The sequence below is a fragment of the Channa argus genome, chromosome 14 (assembly GCF_033026475.1).
Source record: "Channa argus isolate prfri chromosome 14, Channa argus male v1.0, whole genome shotgun sequence".
NCBI classification, from domain to species: domain Eukaryota; kingdom Metazoa; phylum Chordata; class Actinopteri; order Anabantiformes; family Channidae; genus Channa; species Channa argus.
The window spans coordinates 5,765,615-5,787,240 of record NC_090210.1 but is presented as its reverse complement, the minus strand read 5'-3'; the positions used below and the strand labels follow the sequence as shown (position 1 = coordinate 5,787,240).

At 41.9% G+C, this 21,626-nt stretch overlaps 1 protein-coding gene across 3 annotated transcripts; it reads left to right on the top strand.

Moving 5' to 3' along the window:
• Positions 1-1,074: 1,074 nt before the first annotated feature.
• On the top strand, positions 1,075-20,994 carry pax3a (paired box 3a). 3 transcript variants are annotated; one of them, XM_067475377.1, is made up of 9 exons: positions 1,075-1,504; positions 2,004-2,239; positions 2,644-2,773; positions 2,980-3,123; positions 11,323-11,522; positions 12,092-12,257; positions 12,422-12,645; positions 15,757-16,020; positions 19,946-20,994. In XM_067475377.1, the coding sequence occupies exons 1-9, from the start codon at positions 1,420-1,422 to the stop codon at positions 20,081-20,083; spliced, it is 1,587 nt and encodes a 528-aa protein (XP_067331478.1). In that variant the 5' UTR covers positions 1,075-1,419; the 3' UTR covers positions 20,084-20,994. The 3 variants fall into 3 exon arrangements, with proteins under 3 accessions (XP_067331478.1, XP_067331477.1, XP_067331476.1); XM_067475376.1 differs by lacking the exon at positions 19,946-20,994 and adding an exon at positions 17,177-18,357 and having other exon boundaries at positions 1,091-1,504; positions 12,425-12,645; XM_067475375.1 differs by lacking the exon at positions 19,946-20,994 and adding an exon at positions 17,177-18,357 and having other exon boundaries at positions 1,100-1,504.
• The last annotated feature ends 632 nt before the right edge of the window (positions 20,995-21,626 follow it).

Sequence of the window (21,626 nt, the reverse complement as noted above, 5' to 3'; positions counted from 1 at the left end):
ACCACGTTTCTGCCCTGACCCCCATTGTCTAAGCGGTCTGGCGCATGGGGGGGAAACATAAAAAAAGCTTTTCATTGCCGTAAATATTTTCATTTATGCTTTTCATGATTAATGGAAAATATAGTTCTGTAACCGTTTTACTGCCTAATTTACATTTTGCTTAAAGATATTCTATTTAAGATAACATCCGAAAACAAAAATAAAATAAACAAATAGCATCATATAGACCTTGTCATTTCTGGATACTCACAATTTGCTGCAACGCTACAAACCTTTAACAGTAGTCTTTCACTCACATCACGGGTCACCCCACTGAGAACGGAGCCCCGCGGTGCTCCACAATAGCCTACAACAACTGTTGCATTACCAACCAATGAAGTACGCTTTGTCAACATAAATCAATAATAATAATAATAATGATAATACTACTACTACTACTACTAATAATAATAATAATGATTATGAAAGAATGGCTAATAGAATGGAGTAGGTTTTTTCTTTGTTACAGTCTCGTTTTTATTATTAAAACCTAATGGGCATTTCTTCAACATGCCTCTTCCTTTTAAATTTGTGTCTTTTCTCTACTCTACAATAAAATCTTCGCGGCTGAAAAATCCGTATGGTTTTGTCTTATATCAAGAGTTAAGTTAAAAAAAAATAACAAGAATTTGCTTGTGTGTGTGTATGTGTGTTTGTGTGTGTGTGTGTGTGTTTATGAAGACCCGCCAATGTATTTAATACTTTCCAGGAACATTTGTTTTTATAAACAACTAATTTACAGACTGATTTATGTTCTCAAGGAAAGGAGCAACAGTTTGCTTTGTGTCACTGCATTGATTCTTCATGTAGATGCTGAGGTGCATAATACACATGTCAGCAGATGCAAGAAAAGCAAAAGCAGATATATCGTCCCCCAGGTATTAATTTTAACAGGCTTTGCGAACAGTTGTGCGCTTTGTGAGAAGTTTGAAGTTTTGTGACACGACGAGCTGACCTCCTGAGGTCAGTCCAGACAGACGGGAGCTTCTGTTGTCCAATCGCAAGGCTCTTCCAGACCCTGAACGTCCGGGTCTTTGACCAATCAGGAGGCACAGCGCGGAGTCAGAGGGGACAGCAAGCACAGATAAAGTGTTTCACTTCCATCCATCGTCTCAAACCATCACCCCAATCCTCACAGGACTGTTAGCAACCTGCACTTTGATTTGAACATCAGTACACTTCGAGCTCTGGATTGCAGTCACTTCTGGGGATTCACTTTCCTTCGTGTCGAGGTAACCTGTTGCTCAAGGCAGAGGGGGCTGCAACGCCACTGTAGAAAAGGCGAAATCTTTCAACTAATACAGGGCGTTTTGTGGAACTAAAAGGAGACAAACGGAGGTGACTTCGTTGAGAGTGTGGCCTGACAGAAGGTCAGGAGTCATGACAGCCCTTGCAGGAGGTTTACCTAGAATGATGAGACCAAGTCCTCACCAGAACTACCCTCGGGGAGCATACTCTCTGGAAGGTAAGAGACCGGCACCATCTGAAGACAATTCAGCTTCGGAAAACATCGGCAAAGTGGTCGAGCTTGGCCTCAAATATGCTCTAAACATGCAAGAAATATTAACAAGGACTCATGAAGTTTTATCAATCTAATTTAATAAAACAAATGATTGTTTACATCAGTAGGAACAAAGTTTAAATTCTTTTCATTTCAATACTTTTATGTAACATTTTTATATAGTAATATGTGTCTCCTTATCACAATTTATCATGATGATATTTTCACATTTTCGTTTTTTTAAATAAAAACAACTATTTGTTTTTTCATGCCATTGATAGAATTAAAGCTTTCAGTATAACTTTAGGTGATGGTGAAAGATACCCAGCAAAGGCTTTTGGCTTTGTTTAATTTTTTTTCTCAACTAAATAATTTGATTTTTAAAAACAAGACTTGTCTTTTGGGCTACAACCACTTACGAGCAGCCTACCTTACTAACTAAATCCTACGCACTGCTGTCCAGTCTCCACTCCGTTAGGACAGGGTCGAGTCAACCAGCTCGGTGGTGTCTTCATAAACGGCAGACCTCTCCCCAACCACATCCGCCATAAAATCGTGGAAATGGCCCATCACGGTGTCCGTCCGTGTGTTATTTCACGTCAGCTGCGTGTGTCCCACGGCTGCGTATCCAAAATCCTTTGCCGGTACCAGGAGACAGGCTCGATCAGGCCGGGAGCCATCGGAGGCAGCAAGCCAAAGGTGAGAGAAACGGCCGGTGGTGTTTTGGTAAAATGTTTGCAAAATTTTAAAAGGAAAAAAAAAAGAAAAAATGACCTAATTGATAGTGATTTCAGAAAAAACTCGTAGTATAATTTTAAAATTAATTCATTTTAAGATTGCATCACCCCATTCATCTATAAGCTTGTGGTTAATGGAAAAAGAAAAACCTTTGCGGAAAGATGTAAATATAAAAGCTACTAAAAGTTAATAAACTTTATACGCCTCCTAAATCTAACCAAAAAACAAAAAAACGTATTATTGTGTTGCTGTTGTACAACCATTTAAAAATGTTCAAATTCAGCCAAAAATGAAAATTTCTGTTTATGTTTCTGCTTGTTTTTAAAAAGTGACAAACTTTTCTCCTGTCCTTCCTTCCATCAAAGCAAACCGCACCTCCAGAGGTGGACAAGAAAATCGAGGAGTACAAAAGAGAAAACCCGGGTATGTTCAGTTGGGAAATCCGGGACAAATTACTGAAAGATGGGATCTGTGACAGGAACAACGTCCCCTCAGGTAGAATAAAAAATTAAATGTTAAATTTATCATATTTCCCCAAAACCCTAATATCATAATTATTAGTCAATACAGTCACAAAACGGGATTATTTATTGTTTGTTGTGTTTGCATATATTGATTCCATTTTTTTTTAAAAACGTCCTTGATGTGTGTCTGGTAATCTAAAGATATTTCTCCTCTTATATTTGTATCGTCTTTGACAGTGAGCGCCATCAGCCGCATCATGCGCTCCAAATTCGGTGGAGCTGGTGAGGATGAAGAGGATGATGATGAAGTGGTGAAGAGAGAGATGGAGGAAAACCAACCACGAACAAAACACAGTATTGATGGCATTCTGGGAGACAGATGTAAGTTCATAAGTGATGATCTTACCTCGCTGTATTTGACAGAGAAGTTAGTGGCGAAGGTTGTGATTAGAGATGCAGGTGGCACTAGTTGGCTGTAGTATATTATTAATAAGCCTGTCAAGTTTGTGTTGAGTCCTTTATTCAACCTCGTAGTAGAAAGCTTTAGTTATAAGAAGAAGTTAACGTTTTTAATTTGCACATAACTCGGTACATTCAACTTTCAGGACTTCACGCATGGAACTTAGACCTCCTAGAATTATCAAGGATCAGATCATATTTTTAAGACGTGCATATCAAACTCCCAAGCCTGAGAACTTTTCACTCAATCAGACAGTTGAAGATGAACTTCGGCGGACAAAGCAGGGAGAGTCCATTGAGTCTCACACCTCAGTTTGACGCGCACAAAGGCCAAACTCCAGTGAGCGGCTCAGTGGTGTACAAAAAGACTCCCGGGTCTTTCAAAATGGGGAAAGAAAGGAAGAAAAAAGTGCGCTGACAAAAGACCGAGAGAAGACATTATGAACCCGCAATGAGCGATGAATTATTCAGGGACACCAATAGGCCCGGTGCGACCTGGTTTATAGACTGCTCAAAAAAAGTGCCAATCTGTTTTTCCCCTACTGTTTACAGTTAGTCCTCAGAAGCACAGCTCGACTCTGGGCAAACACCTGTTGATTTACGACCTGTTGGGGAGTAAAGAGTTTTTGCCACAGAAGGAAAGGTTACTATTAACCCTAATAATGTAGCCTGTAGTTACTTATTGATGAGCAGGGGCTTGTTCTGGCGATGTGACGTTACGACCCGCGGATTTATTCTTGTTGTATTTAGTTTTGATCATCTCTCATTCCATTTCAAAAATGATAAGCGGTGTCCTCTAGAGTAAATAAAATACAATAAACACCTAGTTAACACATTCAACAGTTGGCAAAAGGCTGCCGGTTTTCATACGACGTGTTAAATGCACGTCAGGTCCGTCGTTATCCACACGAACGTTCCTTTTGCGCACCGAGCTTTTGTTACAGTCTTTGCGCAGTGAGCCAGGGAGCGCGGGGAGACTCATCTCTGTAGTAGATTAAATCCAAACCTTTTATTTCTCAACACTTTCATCTCAAACAACGTCCGCCCCTTTCCTTTCCGCCTAGGGCGCGCACATTGATGCACTATCTGCGGGCGCTCTCCCTCTTCCAAGCGATACACATCCTCAATACTGATCACTTTTTCTGTCTTGTTGCAAAGCAGGAAATTTCATATCATAAATAATAAGATTACTCAATCACAAGAGCATGCAGCCTTGTTTCTTGAAGAAATCGGATTTGCTCTTTTGACCACCCAATTTAAAAAACGTTTTAAAAAATACAACAAGTTAAACTTTCATAAGATAAAATGTAGTTTTCAATATATTTGTAATTAATTTTTTAAATCTATATTTTTTTTTCTGAAAGAAAACAAATAACATTAGCTATTTTACATCCAATAGGTGACATCTTACATGCAAAGAGCTCCAAGCCACTAACCCTCATTGATATACAGAACAGTACTATTTCATTCTTGTGTCTCTTTGTGGAAGTAGTTGTTGTTTTTCCTTTTTTATGGCACTTCATTAGAATGTGAAAAGAGTAGTTTGGGGACTGAGAGAGTGTCTTCTGGCCAAATATTGATTAAGTAGGTGTTTGCAGAGGCTATTGTTATGGTTGAGAGAGGCCTGTTGCTCTCTGCCCCTTTCTCCACTACCACTATTGTTGGCTTTCCTTAAGTGCTAAGATCAAAGCGGACACATTTAGATTTATTTGTCTGGGAAAAGGACTGCTAAGGTTTGTGGGATAAAGTAAACTGGGTAGCCAGGTCTGCATGGCATTAGCAAGTGGCTGGAACCTTGTGGGAAAAGATGTTTGCTGGGATAAATTTTGGAGTTGTTTACATCTCCTCTAACTGCTAAGTTATGTGGATTGAAATTACTTTAGTGTTTAAGCCACATGCAGTGTTGGGCGGCAGTTTGAGATGTGTTTAAAAGAATAATTTGTCCTATTTATCACATTTGTCTATCGAATGTATCCAATTTACTGTATCTTTGGTGGTTGGTGATGGATTTTATTTGGAAGATTGAATAATGCAACAGTGCCATAACTTTTTGCAATGAGCGGGAGAGAATGAATTGATAGCATCCTTATCCCCATTTATTACTGTTCGCACTTTAGCCTCATTTAACTAATTAAAGTAACTAAAGTCCTGAAAGATGAGAAGCCACTGTTGCAGGATCCATTTATGGCAGTGGGGGTGAATGGGAGAAAGAAGAAAAAGAAAGCTCAGAAATACAAACAGTCAAAGGGATAACTTTTCTTTAAAGGGAATCCTGCGGTGCCAAATTGAATGAGCCCAGTGCTTTCAAATCTGCCATGGTGAACGCAGTCAACATGTAATAATTGGTTTCATTGAGGTGCATTCCAACAATCTGCTGCCATTCTCCTGCCTCCATTGTCCGAAGGCAGGCAAGTAGCCAGAGGGACAGGAGGAATCAAGTGCTGACAAAACATGAAAGATTTAGCTGCTTTTGTCAAAGGAGCAGAGTAGGACTTTGTTTGTGTAAATAAAATGGGTTAGTGGCTCCCTGTGACTTTGGCATGGATTTAGAATGAGGGAGTGTGGAGAGCAGAAATGTCATATTTGCATTTTTAAAATGTACCATATTTTTTAACGTAGGCAAAACATTGGTAGCAAGTAGCAAAAATCCAAGCCATCAAATCAAATTTTAAAGTTTCATAATAAAAAAAAAATAATGAGAAATAGAAGTTGAATTTCCTGAACTCATGCATTAAGAGCCCCTGCATTTCCACAGTGAAGGAGATACAATTTGAAGGTTAGAGGAGACGGTCTCTGTAGTCACAGGAGATAGAAAGTGCAACCAGCCACATGTTTCCCTCAGGGATAAATAGATAGATAGATAGATAGATAGATAGATAGATAGATAGATAGATAGATAGATAGATAGATCGATTGGCAACTTCCTTGGCAAAGTTCCTCTTTTCTCCAAAAAGAGAAAAAAGTCCTTTGGCTGATCTGCAACTGAATGCAGACTCTATGCTTCATTAAAGCCTCTTTCTCTATTGGCAACCACATTGTGATCGTCCAATATTAATTCAAAGGACAATTAATGAATGCAGGCCGACTTTGAAGTAATAGGCCGGGGTCCTGCCCTAAGCTGGCCCCTGAGTGCTGATGTACTCTCCACATTCTCCCCACTAACCCCAGAGACACTATGAAGTAACTGAAAGAGAAGCAATGAGCAATGGAAGGTCAAGGAGAGGAGCCCCGCTAGAAAAAGAGTTCTCTATTTCCTTGGAAGTATTAGCCAAGCAAAACTCTGTGATGGGAAGGATAAAGGCGTGCGAAGAGAAAAGGGTCAGGGGCGAGGGGACTGTGCAAAGAGGAGCACAATGGGATAGTTAATTGAGTAAAGCCAGACAGCGTTGTCAATCACTTAACTTTGTTTAGCCTCAGTTTTTGTGGAGCTGTTTCATCCAGCACATTGCACATTATGGACATGCCAGCACAACTCTGTTGCTGTTTTGATTAATGCCTTTTTTCCCTTTCTGGACAAAGAACTCCATTAAAAAAAGAAAATAAATTTAAGGTATAGGAATGAAAAAAAAGTCTTCTAAATTACAGCTTACATTTGTAAAAACACTGGTTAGAGCAACAAAAAGGTTTGAAAATGTGCACAAGTCATAAAACCAAAAGAAATCCACCATTAAAGAGTGTTTGGAATGTGATGATTGTTTTTCTCTCTGTTGTTTGTAAAGTTTTTCTGAGGGGTGAGGCCGTCTTCACTGCTGTGCTGGGCAGTAGCTGTGAAAAGGTCAGGGGCTAAGCTGGGGTCACTTGACTGTTAAAACTATCAGGCCCCAGGAAAAGGAGGTTACGATAATGTTTGGAAAAAGATGACAGCTAACTAACTCTTTAATGTTACATTGCAATGAAAAATTATCAGTTTTTATTAGATGACTTATATTTTATGGTGCATTGATTTCCCATGTTTTCTTTTCCACTTGTTTAAAAAAAGAAGAGTTTATTCTGAATGAGGCGATTGGTTTGGTTGTCTGTCTGGCCATAACTAGGCTGTCTGAGACAGATCTCGCCTGGTTAGTCTCCGTTTCACTGGAACGTGCAATGGAGTGGCCTGTTGCTGCAGCTCTGTGCTGTTGCCCCTGCCCCGAGGGTGGAAATGCCACCGTGAAACTTTCACCTAACCGCACCACAGTATAGCTAAATAATAAGTGCCGCACACTGGGCACACATAATAGCCAAGCAGGGCCATTTGCAGCTTTTTGTCACTACACCAATATTAGAGAGAGATACATCTTTCAACGTCATATCGCAGGCTAGTTCATTGTCCCTTAAGTGCCAACCTCCTGCACTTATTTCTGTCCATCACATCATCATCGCACTCTCTCTTTTCACTCTATCTGCCCCCCCCCGCTTCTTTCCCGGGCAGCTGCGGGTTCCTGGGGGCTTTTTAGCAAGTCAAGTGAGCAGCCCACTCACTCCCATTTTTCCCTTAACTGTTAACCCCAGCTGAGCCCATAAGCTGTCAGTTAACTATTCTTTTCCTCCAGTGCATCTGCTCGCTCTGACTCTATGTGGCATGCCACTTTTTTATTCAGTGGCCCACTCTTCTATGCTCTGTGGCTTGAAAGGGCCAAATCTACTTCCCTGGGCAAATAACTAGTCCATTTGTCTCTTCCTTCCTTTGTTTTGTGTTGGGAACACATGTCACCAGCTCAATTACCTTCTCTATTAACTGCCCCTGGAGGAAGGGCTAGCCAGCCCCTACCAAGACAAGGCTATCAACCGCCCCATATGCTCCACTTCTCTTTCTCATTGGCTCTTCACCCCTGTGCTTTCCTTTCTTTCTTTTTCTCTGTTTCTCGCTTCTTCTCCTCTCTTTAATAGACTGTCACATCTCACATGTACTCTTCCCACATTGTGCTTTGGCTTCTGATTTTTCAAGTTTCATGTGTGAATTTACATGCACACACATGTGCACATACATGTGTGCCTGTGAATGTCTCTTCATATTAACATCTCTCGAAATGCTGGGAGGGGGATGAATGCTTGGCAAAGCAAATCCTGGCCAGTGTAGTCTAAGCAGTAAACAAGAGCAGTCTTTATTCTCCCAGCTGTACTCGTCACTTGGATTTTTTTGGCCTGTTAGTGGTACCACTGCTGCAGGTGAAGCTAATAGAACTGGACATTCCCCAGGTTCACATCTGTGACCCTCTAGAGTTTATCTTCCCTGTGTGTCAGTCTCCTCCTTTCTTGATCAATAAACGGTTGTGTTCACCTTTCACTGGCTGTAGCACTATCTGCTCCTTGCTCAGTAATCAGCCACAGTTTTGAAACCACCTGTTAACTTTGATGTTGTGGGGGACACGGGATTGGGAAAAATTTTATCGTGATCAACAAGTGTCAGTCTCTGACCAGTGAACAAACCTGTAGAACACTGTACTACTTATTCAACAATCTCAAAACCAAACCTATCTAAACTAGCTTATCGGTTTATTAACTTAAATCTTGATTTGAGTTTTTTAGATAAATCTGCTGTAGCCCCAATTTCCGCTTGACGGATAATAATCTATCTTTGTATTAAGATTCTTGTCGGAGCCACAGCCAAACTGTGAGCAGCTATGGAGTATTTTCAGCTCCCTAGTGCTTTAGCCGCAGCGTAAAATTTGATTTGGGTGTTTAAGTGAGGAGGTTGAGGCCTCCCTTTGTGTGTTTAGTACCCTCTTCAGCCGTTTGTTGCAGGGAATGTGTGGGAACAAATCTGCTTCTGTACCAAGCTGCCTTAAAAATCGATCCGCAGCAACATGAGAGTCTTGTTTGAAAATGTCAAAGATGTGGATCCAGCAATGGGTGAGCACAGAGAATGACAGATATGAAAGGAATGGATGAGATGGAAAGGACAGGTCCCACTTTTAAGAATGACCAACAACCTCTTTTTTTCTTAGCTTGTCACCCCACACCCCTACCCCAGCATCTTCTTCAGGTGCCTTCAGTCTCCCGTCTCCTTCCCATGGCAACCCGTTCATCCCCCCATCCCCCAACTTTGTTGCCCTCAGGCCGTAGAGGGAGGGGATGAAGGGGTGCTCCCCTGCTGTGTACCTCCTCAGCCCCCAGTGGGCCTTCTCTGGACCCCTTTGTGCTCCCTCCTCTCCCTCCCACCCTTCATTCCCTCACCCAGCTCCAAGCCCTACAGCCCCCATCTCACCCTACCGCCTCCCTCAACACCCCTGCTGGGCAGGTGACAGGCCCCTGAATGCAGGCCCGGGCGTCCCTGATGGCTCCTACAGATGGAGCGTGGTAATCGGTCCAATAGAGCCCTGCCACAGGCTTTTCCCTGCTAAGATACAAAGCCTTGGCCACATCACTTCCAAAAAAAAAAAGAGAGTGAGAGAGGAAGAGAGCAAAAGAGAAAGCGCAAGCCAAAGGATGACAAAAGCAACACTGTCATTTACCATTAAGGAAGAGTCTGTGACGCTGCAATGGAGTGTTTTCTCTGTTGCTAATATTAAAAACAGGGAGGAAAATAGAGAGAAAGACCGAAATAAAGGGGCAAAGAGACCCACCCCCACCCTGCAGTTAACATGAGTTACAGTGCCAATGGGGAGTTTTTTCCTCAGAGGAGTTTTTATGAGCTGGCTTTCCCTCCCTCAGGAATCTTTTCCTTTCTGTTGCATCATTGGTTCTCTGTCTTTTTCTTTCCGTGTGCCTCTGTCATTAAAATGGTAATGACGGTGCTTTTCAGTTTTTTGTCTTCTCATTAATTGGTGTTTATGCGCTGCTTAATGGAATTTGGTCATTAAAACAATATTATTTAAAATTGCATTTATGGGATAAAATTTCAAGTGTTCTTTTCTCTTTTCTCTTTTCTCTCCTCCTTCTTACCTAAACAAACCACATCCCAAACCCATAGTGCACAGTTCAGGAGTAGCTAAGCATTCAGCCAATCCAATGTGAGCATTTATACCAGCGTGGCGCCCTTACTTCAGCAGTAATAAAGAGCTCTTCTCGGCATCAGAGTCCTGAGCGCTGGCGGTCCGGAGTGCAGCAGCATTTCCTGGGACCAAATCCATGTGTAATGCCTGGTCAGACACACACTGGCAACCGGCACAAACATTTCCTGCTTGGCTCCAGAAGCTCCAGAGGCAAGGGGAGATCCCTACTACCCCCCTCCGTGTCTGACTTGGCACTTTTTAATTAAAGCTTTAAATCTGGAGGATAGGGGGAGAATGAGAGGTCTGGGGAAACAGAAGAACCTCTGTTCTCTGCTGAAGCCTTTCTGTCGCTTACACCTGTCTGTCTGCTTTTGAGCCCCTTGTTTTTTCCCTCTCAGCATAGGTGTTTGCTGCATAGTCTAAGTGTCGAAAAGGTGCAGTGAACCCTTCTCATGGGGTTTTAGGAGGTCAGTCTGGGGTAGATTTGGGAGTGGATTTCAACTCTTTCTCTAGCGTGCATCTGTGTTTGACACATTGTCATAGACTACGTTTATTGAGTGAAAGCCCACAGCCCAAACTTAGCAGATGCATGTTTGTGAGTCTGCATATGACTGAGAAAGTGATGGGGGATTGCAGACATGTAATGGTGCACAATAGCAGGCTGTCACGCTAGTTTGTGGAGCCTAATCATTATTTAATAGACGGGTAACCTCCTCCTCATATGCAGCAATAGCCCTCTGTTTCTGGTCCCAAGCCTTTATTGATTCCCTTCTTCTGCTGAATTAGATCCCAATAGCTGTCTCCCAGTTACCCAGTCGGTCCCTCCTGACCTCAGCTGAACGAACAGATTAAGAAGCACCTGCAAATGGCTGCCTACTTCTCACTATGGGACCTATCAGCATGGCGCACAGCATGGCTAAGACTGAGAGAGACACAGTGTCCCAGGGAATAGATGCCCCAGAGGGATCTAGTGCACTCTAATCCTTGTTCAAGCAGCCTCCAGCTTTTGATCCCCTCAGGAACCACTGAGGAGTTTAGGGGAGCAGGAGGACACAATCTAAAGTGGCCCTCTACCATGTGTTGTACTCAGCAAAATCTATTGTCTTGAGTCTGACTATTGTAGATTAGCTTGGTATTTACCCCAAGGTTTTTATTTGTATCCGACTCCACTGAATGTAAGAGTAACGTGTTTGTTTTTCACTTCCAGCTAGTCACTCGGATGAGGGCTCTGATGTAGATTCAGAGCCAGGCCTTCCCCTGAAGAGGAAGCAGCGTCGCAGTCGAACCACCTTCACAGCAGAGCAACTTGAGGAGCTGGAGCGGGCCTTCGAACGCACACACTACCCAGACATATACACACGGGAGGAGCTGGCTCAGCGGGCCAAACTGACAGAGGCTCGAGTTCAGGTTAGACACTCAGGAACACTCAAAGTCCCAGAGATGTAATTTTGACAGCAGAGCAATACACCAGTCTCTCATGGATATGTGTCATGTAGTTGTTAAATTACTTTGGAATTTTGCCAGGCATTCCTTACAGCCATTAGATATGTGTGTCAAACCCACAACCCTCCAGCTTGTGCCTGACGACATTCCTAACACATTCAGACACAGACACACGAACACATACACTGCACCCACTGTGCATGAAGACATCTTATTTTGTCAGACCCTCTATAAAAAGGTTCTGTGTGAAGATCCCAAAATAGATGCCTGATTTAGATAGTGATCTGACATAGGCTGCAACTATTGTAACATGCCTCTGGTGTTATCTGAACCCAGTGACTTCCAGTAGCACACAAAGATGTAATGTGTTTTCACTGAAAATCTCTATCAACTCATCTGTCTTTAACGAGTCACAGAGGCCTCACACACTCACAGACATGCTTACATACACCAAGCACACACATACAAGTGATTTTATTTAATTGGGTTAGCATATAAAACAAAAGACACTCTTCTCTCTGCTTTTCTCTCAGGTGTGGTTCAGCAACAGAAGAGCCCGGTGGAGGAAACAAGCAGGAGCCAATCAACTGATGGCATTTAACCACCTCATCCCTGGTGGTTTCCCTCCATCCGCAATGTCTGGCCTGCAGCCCTATCAACTGTCAGACAGTCCATATCCCCCTACTTCCATAGCTCAAGGTGAACCTTCCATAGCTGAACCCATTTAAATATACTTTAAATGTATGCTTTAAAATATAAAAATTCAGTTACGCTGCTGCAGTTTGATAACTTGTTTTGAATTGTTTCACACAACAGGAAAATATTTCTAAACTAATCAAGAAAGTGAATTGTTTTATTCACAGCAGCATCTGAGCAGCCCAGTACACTTCACCGACCGCAGCCTCTGCCCCCCACCTCGGTCCACCAGAGTGGACTCAGCTCATCAGCAGGCTCCCAGGATGGAAGCTCAGCATACTGCCTGTCTTCAGGTCGTCATAGCTTCTCAGGCTATTCGGACAGCTTTGTGGCCCCAACAGGACACAGCAACACGGTTAACCCCTCCATCAGCAACAGCCTTTCGCCTCAGGTTTGTCTTTGCCCCTATGTGAGACATACAATGTGGAAATGCCAGCATACGTGTACATGGACATATTCACACATTCAAAAATAAAATTGTAATCACAACAGGGGATCACTAGTTCATGGCATTTGTGAAACACACCATATGGGGGATAATGATACACACACATTCCTCCTCGCGTGACCTAGACGGTGTCATTGCAGCGACATTGATGAAACCTTGTTTGGCTAAAAAACACGGTAGCTTTTCATTTTTGTTTATTCTGATGGGTTGTTTGATGAATTTTAAATGTGGAAAATGTCAGTCAGGAAGGCAGAAAGACCTAGACACAAGGAGGGATGTATGGATGTCGGATGATGACACAAATCAAAACTGAAAAGACAATTATGGTCGATTACACAGTCATCAGTGTCCATCAGTGGCTCCCTACCAGGCTAGAAGATGGACTAACAGGCGTAAAACGAGCTTTTAACCACCACAAAAGGTGGCCAGCCCATATGCAATGCATGCTGGGTACTAATTCCTATGAGAGAGAATCTCAGACTCCTGTCAGGCACAGATAAAAAGCTGCTGTAGGCGGGTTTGTTACAATGCAAATGCCTGAGGATGTATATATATATATATTGAAAAAAGAGAGAATCTTTGTTGTGGCTGCCAGTGTCCACAGTCAGAAATTGGACGGTGGTATCTTTACGGCTGAAGGAATAATTACTGCTTTGAAATGTGAGCTCTAGTTATGGACTAGAATTAGTTGTTTCCTGGTTAGGAGCTAGCCACATTTACTTTCAAACCAATATTCTTCTGGGATTTTTATTTCATTAGACAGAAGGAGAAATATATAGAGCTGCGCCATGGTGAATGGTGAGCTTTAGTGGTCGAGGGCTTTTAGTCTAAGTCAATCGAGCTAACTCACATTTGTGTTGGTGGAGCATAACTGGTTTGCAAACGTGCTACTCTCTGCCATCCTGTGACATGCCTGTGGTGTGAGTTCACACAGCCACAGGGTGACTGACTGACTTTAACTCCAATAAAGAGGCCAAATGTACTGTGGCCTCATGTATGGTTTGAGCATTAACCTTAGTGGGCAGCTCCGTACAGCATAGACATCTCATTTTGCATAGGGACGGCATGCCTGGAATGTTTTCTCAGCCTGGAATTGCAATCACAGGACGTTCCAGTGTCTTAATTGATTGGAATGAAGTAATCTATCCACTTGTAACAAAGTGTGTAATTTATGCAAACGACTCACTTTGTTGGCTAATTTGTTTTAATTCATGTACTCATTGCAGCTGTTTGAATGTATATTGCAATACCGTTTTCTCTGTTTCAGTCGAGGATAGAATTAATTTCCTGATTTTAACTTAATAAGGGGGAGGAAATGAGGATTGATTAAATTCTATGACATTGCTAGTTAGTACATGAAGACCTCTCGGTACTTAGAAAACTTTACAGCTTCTTTTTAAATGAACAGCTCAGCTTGGTCCGTTCTCCTACAAATCCTCTGGAGTTATCTGGTTACTTGAACTCCAAATTTGTCTATAAAAGCTGTTCTACTCTATCTTTTATTTTGCATCCACCAGGAGATTCAGGGGTTCATTTACCTCCAGATATGGTCACATTAGAACTCCATGGAGTTTTGATGTGGATAAGATTTACTTTAGATAGGCGATCTACTTGTCTAAAGAGTTACCTCTGTATTGGGAGCTGCAGTCAGACCAGTGGTTTCTCTGTGGTGCTCGGTCTCTGGCGTCTCACTGCTGATCTGGTGCATACCAAAGGAATCCTTTCTCACCAAGGAAGCGGGCGGCCAGGATTTGCACCCCCCTGAGACCTAATCCCCGGAACAACCTCAAAACAGACACAAAACTGGGAACTGCTGCTGTTTCAGTTGCAGACTCAAAGTACATGATCACATGTAAGATCAGACCCTTAGACACAGGAATGCACATGCATAGACACCACACAAAGTAATGTGTGCAAATACTAGATACATGATACAAGCATTTTATTGAAGGAAAACATGAAAAATAATGGTTTAGTGATACTCTTCATTGCTCTTGTGCATCAGATGTGTGAGGTCTGGTCATTCTCAAAGACCAACTGTAAATTATATATACACATTAAAAACACCCGAAGTTGCCTCATCGCCTGCTGACTATTAGTTTGGAAAGCTTTGCTTCTCAATTACTAACTTTCCGTTTCTTTTTGAGTTCTTTTTTTTAATTTTTATTTTAGGTCTATTCTTTCTTACATGAACTGCAGCTCTTTCCCTGTATGTCGCCTCTCTGTTTTTAGACATTTTTGTGACTTTGCTTCTCACGCAAATCTGTGTGCAGCTGTTCATGATGTATCACTGATACCCCCACACCCCTGACATCAGAGCAAGACTGCTTACTACACATGTGCATGCACACACACACACACACACACACACACACACACACACACACACACACACACACACACACACACACACACCGACCATTACATAAACAGTACCACACTTAACCAAGGTAGCTCTCAGACAGATACACAAATGCACCCTACCCCTCATTCCCACATACCCTTTGACCTCTTTACCCATGCGTCACAACTACATGGTGATTTGAAGGCAAAAACAGAAAGTGAGAGCTAGAGAGAGAGTAGGGGAAAGGCACGGTTCTTAAGAGACAATACATCAGGGAACACATGCAGATTTGTTTGTCATCCTGTTCAAAGTTGTATTATTCCTTTCTTTTCTTTGGTCCTGTTGTAACAAAATGCTAGAAGTGCCATGAGAACTAAAATAAAAAAATACTGTATACTCTTTAATTAACTTCTCTAAATAGAACAGGATAACAGAAACCACAAGGCGCTTTAAGCCACTGTCCACTTCCCAGTCAATCAAGCAGAGCAAAGAGAAACCACATGTGTGAAGGAAGTCAGTTATAATGCATTTCTGACACTGAACAAAAATTGGGGCCTACACATTAGCCCACCCGAGTGGAGTGGAAAAGCTGATAAACTGGTGTATCCCCATACTGGTGTATGTAATAAAACAAATTCTTTGCTTACTTGATATAGTTTGTGTGATATATATATATATATTTTTTAATTGTCCTCTATTTCCTTCTTTAGGTGATGGGCCTGTTAAATCCAGGGGGAGTGCCACATCAGTCCCAAAGTGACTTCACTCTCTCGCCACTGACTGGAGGCCTGGAGCCTAACGGAGGCATGGCTGCCAGTTGTCATGGATCCCAGCGGCTGGAAGCTCTTCCAGGCCTTAGCAGTATGCCCAGCCTGCCTAGCACCCAGTCTTACTGCCCACCTTCCTACACCTCCCCAGCTTATGCCGTGGACCACCATCCATCCTACCAGTATGGACAGTACAGTCAGAGCAAGGTATGTTTCAAATACACTCTCTATACTACACTATTTTCGGATTGTTTGCTTGTTTTCAAACTGATCCGTCAAAGATTCAGAGATTTTAATTCTATATTTGATTGTAAATTCTATGTAATTAAATAGCAGTTATGTCCTTCTATAACCTCTGCTCTGCATGAGATAGTTTAGATTTTCTGACTAAAAGCCCCGTTAATTGTGTAAACCTCACTGATGAGGAAGCTTCTCAAATCACCCAGTGCTGTGCTGAAATTACATGTTTGTTAGAGAACACTAGTGGCCAGGTTACCTCAGTTTACATTACCATCAATGGACTATCCACATGGCATGATGCAGAGGCACGTCAGGGTCACACAAATTTTCACTCACTGTCCTTTCATGACCCTGTATGATGAGCTTGCCCATCAAACCCTTAGTCTAGCTCACCTATCCATGTAATGGCCCCAGTGTAACATAGATAGCCACCCAAATGAAAGGAGCCACTTTCCAAAGCGTGTTTGACAGGAGGGAGGGGAGTGTGTAGGTACGGGCGGTGTGTTGTTGGGGCTGATCTGAGGTACACTACCACATGTTGACTGGACCATCAGTGGCAACATCTTGATGTTATTAATTTAGCCGGTCCTGGGAGAGATTCACATTTAGCTGTTGGGGGTTCGGTGAAATGTGTGTGTGTGTCTATGTGTCTATGTATGTGAGCACATGCACGTGTGTGTGTATAAAAGGAGGGGAAGGGGCTCTTTAACATGGGGCGATTATGGCCCTTGGCAGACCAGGATTAGAACCATGTGTCCCACTGGAGGTCAGATTTAGAGTTGTTATTGATCAGTGGAGCAAGGCTGGAGATCATATAAGACTAAGTTTGAGCTTAGTTTTACCAACCACATTTAGTTCAAAGAATGTGCAATGAGTCTAATAAGCTATTCACCCCTTTTTTTGTTTTTTGTTTTATAATTTAACCTTGGAACCCATTTTCCATTCTCACCTGCTCTCACCTGCTCCTAAAACCTTCTTCTTTTACAGCCCTTCCCCTCAACATCAACCTTGTTTAACTTCCCATTTGTGTTGTTATCTATTAAACATATTATAGTAAAACAATAAGTGAATAAAATTTTTTCGCCCTAACGTTACTTTTTCCCATTTTCCCTGTCCGCTTCAGGTGCCTTTTATTATATGAAGCCCCAAGCATGGCCTGAGCAGGAGCTTCCCCAGCCAGTCTCATATTCATCATCAGAGAGCCCCCAATTCGCTGCATGTGCCAAACCGCCCCAGCCCTAAGGACAGCAAGAGAGAGGCTGGGTGGGTGAAGGGGTAGAGGTGTTCTCGTTCAGAAAAAAAGGCAGCCAGTTGAGATGGAGGTATACTGACAGCAGTGGAGGACTTTGACTGGAATAATTAGGACCAAAGGCACAGCCTCTCCTGTTACCTGGCACTCGCTTTGCTTGTGTGCACGTCATGCTCCAAGGACTAAGCACAGTTTGCTGTGCATGCTTAAAGAGGACAAGAAACGGGTGGGGAAATGGGAGTAAATACATTCAAGATTCTGTATTTGATTTTGTAATAAGTGGCAGAGATCCAAGATGAGGCCGACTTTGTAAGCCCCAAGTGCTTCTGAGGTTTAACCTGATAGAGGAGGGGCAGATTCTTATAACTGATGGTTATCAAAAGGTAACATGTAACATGTTGCACTCAGCTACAGTGTTCTTTTAAGGATCCCTTTATCACATTGTCTCAGAGTAATGCTGTAAACAAGGACCAACTGTACATTGGTAGTCTTGTAAAAGACCGGGAAAACCAGCAGGAAGATAAACATTGAGTGAACTAATGGAGACATAGTGAAACCACTGCAACCCAAAGAAAGTGCAATACATTCATACCTCATGGCATGTAAATGAACACAGATCAAATGTCAGTGATTATAATCTCAAATCCATGCTCTCCCCCTCCTTTAAGATCATTCATTTTGGGTTGTGTTGATTGATCAATCAGGGGAAATCATCCAGCAATGAAAAATAACAAACATAGTAACCAAAAGAATTCTCTGCCAGTGAATACATTATTCAGTTTGACAGTTAATTTGTGGTTTTTATGTTGTTTGCATGTGTTATATTAGTTTTTTTGTACAGGAACTAGTAAACATTAGTTCCATTCCTTATTTATTTAGTGTTGTACAAGTGTTACGTCTCCTATGTATGTCTTGTATAAGTGCTATTAAGTGCTTAAGTCTTCTACAATGTTCATTATTCGTGTTTTTTCTTTTATGTAATTTTCATTTAAATTGGTGTAAAATGATTTTGTTGTAAGACGTTTTGTGTACAATACAGCACTATTTACTATTTATAATAAACTATATAAAACACACAAAAAATGTGTCATTTATGACATATGTGAGCTGTATTCTCATTTTATTTATTTAAATATTCAGTTTTGTAGAATTTAAGGGTTTGAGTATAGGCTGTGAATTTAACAAAAGACATCAGAGGTGTCTTATAAACTTCAAGTGTTTAACTTAGCAATTATTATCTAGAAATGTACCCATTGACTGTGTGGATACTTTAAAAAACTGTCGTTGGACGTTTCTGTTGGAAAAGTTTATTTAGAGATTGTAAAACTAGGAAAGTGAGAAAATGTTGCCTAAATCCTACTGTAATAGCAACATAACGGTTATACCCACTCCGTCAAAGAGCTGTATACCTAATGCACACTACTGTTGTACTACATCATGAATATATCTCCTTCCATAAACACTCTTTTTGGACAAATTCCTACTCCCTAGGGGCTCCTTTACAGCTCTTAATGACTAAAGCAGAGCTGCTATAAATTATATAAGCACAGCAGCCCGCAGACACACAGGGCCATCACTCACTCACACGTCAGTAGAGGATTCAGAAAGGTTTTGGACCTCACTGCCAAACACAAACGAAAGCACTCTTCATCCAGTTGCCAGACTCCTCAAAGGGTCACAGATATCACTAGCGCATTTTTATCACAACCTTTTTTTTTTCCCTTTCTTTTTCAGGCTCAGAAATCAGTTATGCAGCTGTCCATGTCATTTGTGTGCATAAAGTGTGAATAATATTACAAACAATAATGTTCGTATTTTGTGTTTTAAGATTTGTTTTGTGTGTGAATCAGTGTTAGCATGTTTGTTTGCAGGTTTATGCTCACTTTAAGCATCCAATCCAATAAGATCAAGCAAGGTCACATTTCACTATTTTTCTTACTCTCCACAAACTATTTTTTTACAATTGCCCTACTTGTAAGACACAATGAGTGAAAAAGCCAAAGAGGCTGCTTTAGACTGGAGTGTCAGTCAAGCACCAACACACTGGAGACAACTTAACCTCTGACCCTAGCGCTCTTTGAAATGAGTAGACTACTTGACCGGAGCTGACAACAATCCAAGGGTCTCTGCAGTTTCCAAACCCCTAAATTGAAAGTGAAGGAAGAAGCACAAAGAGGAGAAGGGCTGAAAAAAATTGCAGATAGGAAAAAGAGGGAGGTTTAGAAAATACTCAGAGCCAGAGGTTCTGGAGCGGTTGTAATTTTAGGGTGTGTGACCAAGTCAGATTCGTTTGTGACCAGAAAGACAAAAAATTCTGTGCAAATGATTCTTAAAAGAAGGTAATTTTAGTGTCTTTATGATATTTTGGCTGCACCAGTGGGACAGAAAAGAAGTGGCCTTTATCTCTGAAATACCGCTTTATCAAGTCTGTTGAAGAGTGGGTGGGTGACTCACAGCGTGCCTTTCCTAAAGAGGTGAGTGACTGCCTCTCACCCTTTCCCTCAGTAGCCCTTTCTCATTCTCCCTTGTCCCATTTCTATCAACTTTTTTTTTGTTTTAATGAAGATTTCCAGTTCAGTCTCTAATTTTCATTTTTGATATGAAACGCACGAATCGGACTCTCCTGCTTTCTCTACTTTACAGATGCCAGCAGATTCTGGAGGACACTGGTATCGATATCAATGGGCACCAAATCAACAGGACTGTTTCCAGCACCACAGCAAGCCCTCAGTCCAGCACAAGTTCAGTAACAGCCATCTCCAGCTCCAGGGAGACTTATGACAATGCTTACTTTTACATCCTATTTGTAATGTTCTTCTATGCCTTCCTTGCAATGACACTTTTCAAGTGCTTCATAGGCAGCATCGAGGAGAAAAAGGACCCCTACGAGGAGTTCATAAACACTGGACAGCCGTCAACACAAAAATTCAACACAGGCCACATGGCAGAGAAGTTTTACTTTGAAGAGGAGAGCAGCCTGTGAGCCAAAGTCTTTCTAAGGAGAAGGAGGGGGGGTATGAACACATGGGGGATGTTTTGACAGTCACCAAGCCAGAAAAACATCAGCATGGACTACTCAGTCAAGAGCTGCTAGTGATTTTGCAAAACCTGTAGTAAGTTCATTTTCTCCCTTTTCATCTGACAATCAGAAATCTCACGCAAGCAGACAGGTTGGCCAGCAGAAGGAGATGACTGCCTCTGATGATCTGAGAGAAGGGTGGAAACATGGAAAAGTGTGGGTCAATGGCAGGCCGGAATCTCCTCCTGTGAGGCCCAATCAGGATCAATAACACTGGGGCCTTCGACATGCACACGCCACGGGGAGCTAAGGATACCTCAGCAGAAGGATGGAGTAGACAGCTTAGACACTGTGTGTGTGTGTGTCTGTGTTAGTGAGAGAGAACTGATTTGACATTGGATTTTCCAATTCTATAAATTCAGTTTAACTACATACTGAGCAACTTACAAAAGGGCTATGAATTAATCTTTTGTGTGATTAAAAAAAAAAAACACAGTAAGCTTAATAAACTATGTAGTTTTAAGTTGTGTAATTTCATTCTGAGCTGTTGAATACAATACTGTATCTCCCCATATTGCAGTATTAACCCTTAACCACAACAGTAGCCAAAGATTTAACAACAAAATGTACATTCACATAAAAATGTTTCCAAATAAAATAAAATGACATCCCACTCTCTAATTGGTTATAATTAGAGCCAAACCTCTATGCAATAGCCACATTCCTTTACCATTACATTGTAACTGATCTTCGGAGAGACGACGCACAGCTACAGGGCCGCTTCAACCTCTCCGTGACCCCACATGATCTAAGTTTACAAAGCTGTTGGGAAACGTGAACCCGAGACTCACTCTGCAGAATTAACTTCAATTGCTGAGTGGTGCTGTGGAGAGTAGTTTGCGGAGAACACGCGCTTCTGATTTGCACCAGCCATCGCTAAAGTTTCCTTTGCGCAGGAGAGGGAGGATGTTTCAGATTGACAGCAATGCAGGTACAATATGATCCACGATCCTTATTATCACGGAGATACACAGGCAAACGAGCATCAGTTAAAAAATAAAATAAAATAAAAAGGAAATATATTTACATTTTTTGAATTATGGGTCTTTAGACAATTAAATCCCCCGGGTTAAAGGTGGGCAGGGACTGACAATGCTGGTCTAATTTGAACTATCCGCTCCTAGAGGTTACCTTGGTCCCTGAGGCCATGTGGACCTGTTTCCTCTTCTTCCCTCAAAATTAAATTTTTGTCTCATCCTCCTCCCCTGAAGTGCTGGGGTCACCACATGTAGATCCTACATAAGC

Excerpts from the sequence above, each read along its gene's own strand:
- pax3a (XM_067475377.1), top strand. The coding sequence starts at position 1,420 with ATGACAGCCCTTGCAGGAGGTTTACCTAGAATGATGAGACCAAGTCCT. Across the intron at positions 1,505-2,003 it reads GGGAGCATACTCTCTGGAAG|TCTCCACTCCGTTAGGACAG; the intron begins GTAAGAGACCGG and ends ACTGCTGTCCAG. Across the intron at positions 12,646-15,756 it reads GCAACAGCCTTTCGCCTCAG|GTGATGGGCCTGTTAAATCC; the intron begins GTTTGTCTTTGC and ends TTCCTTCTTTAG.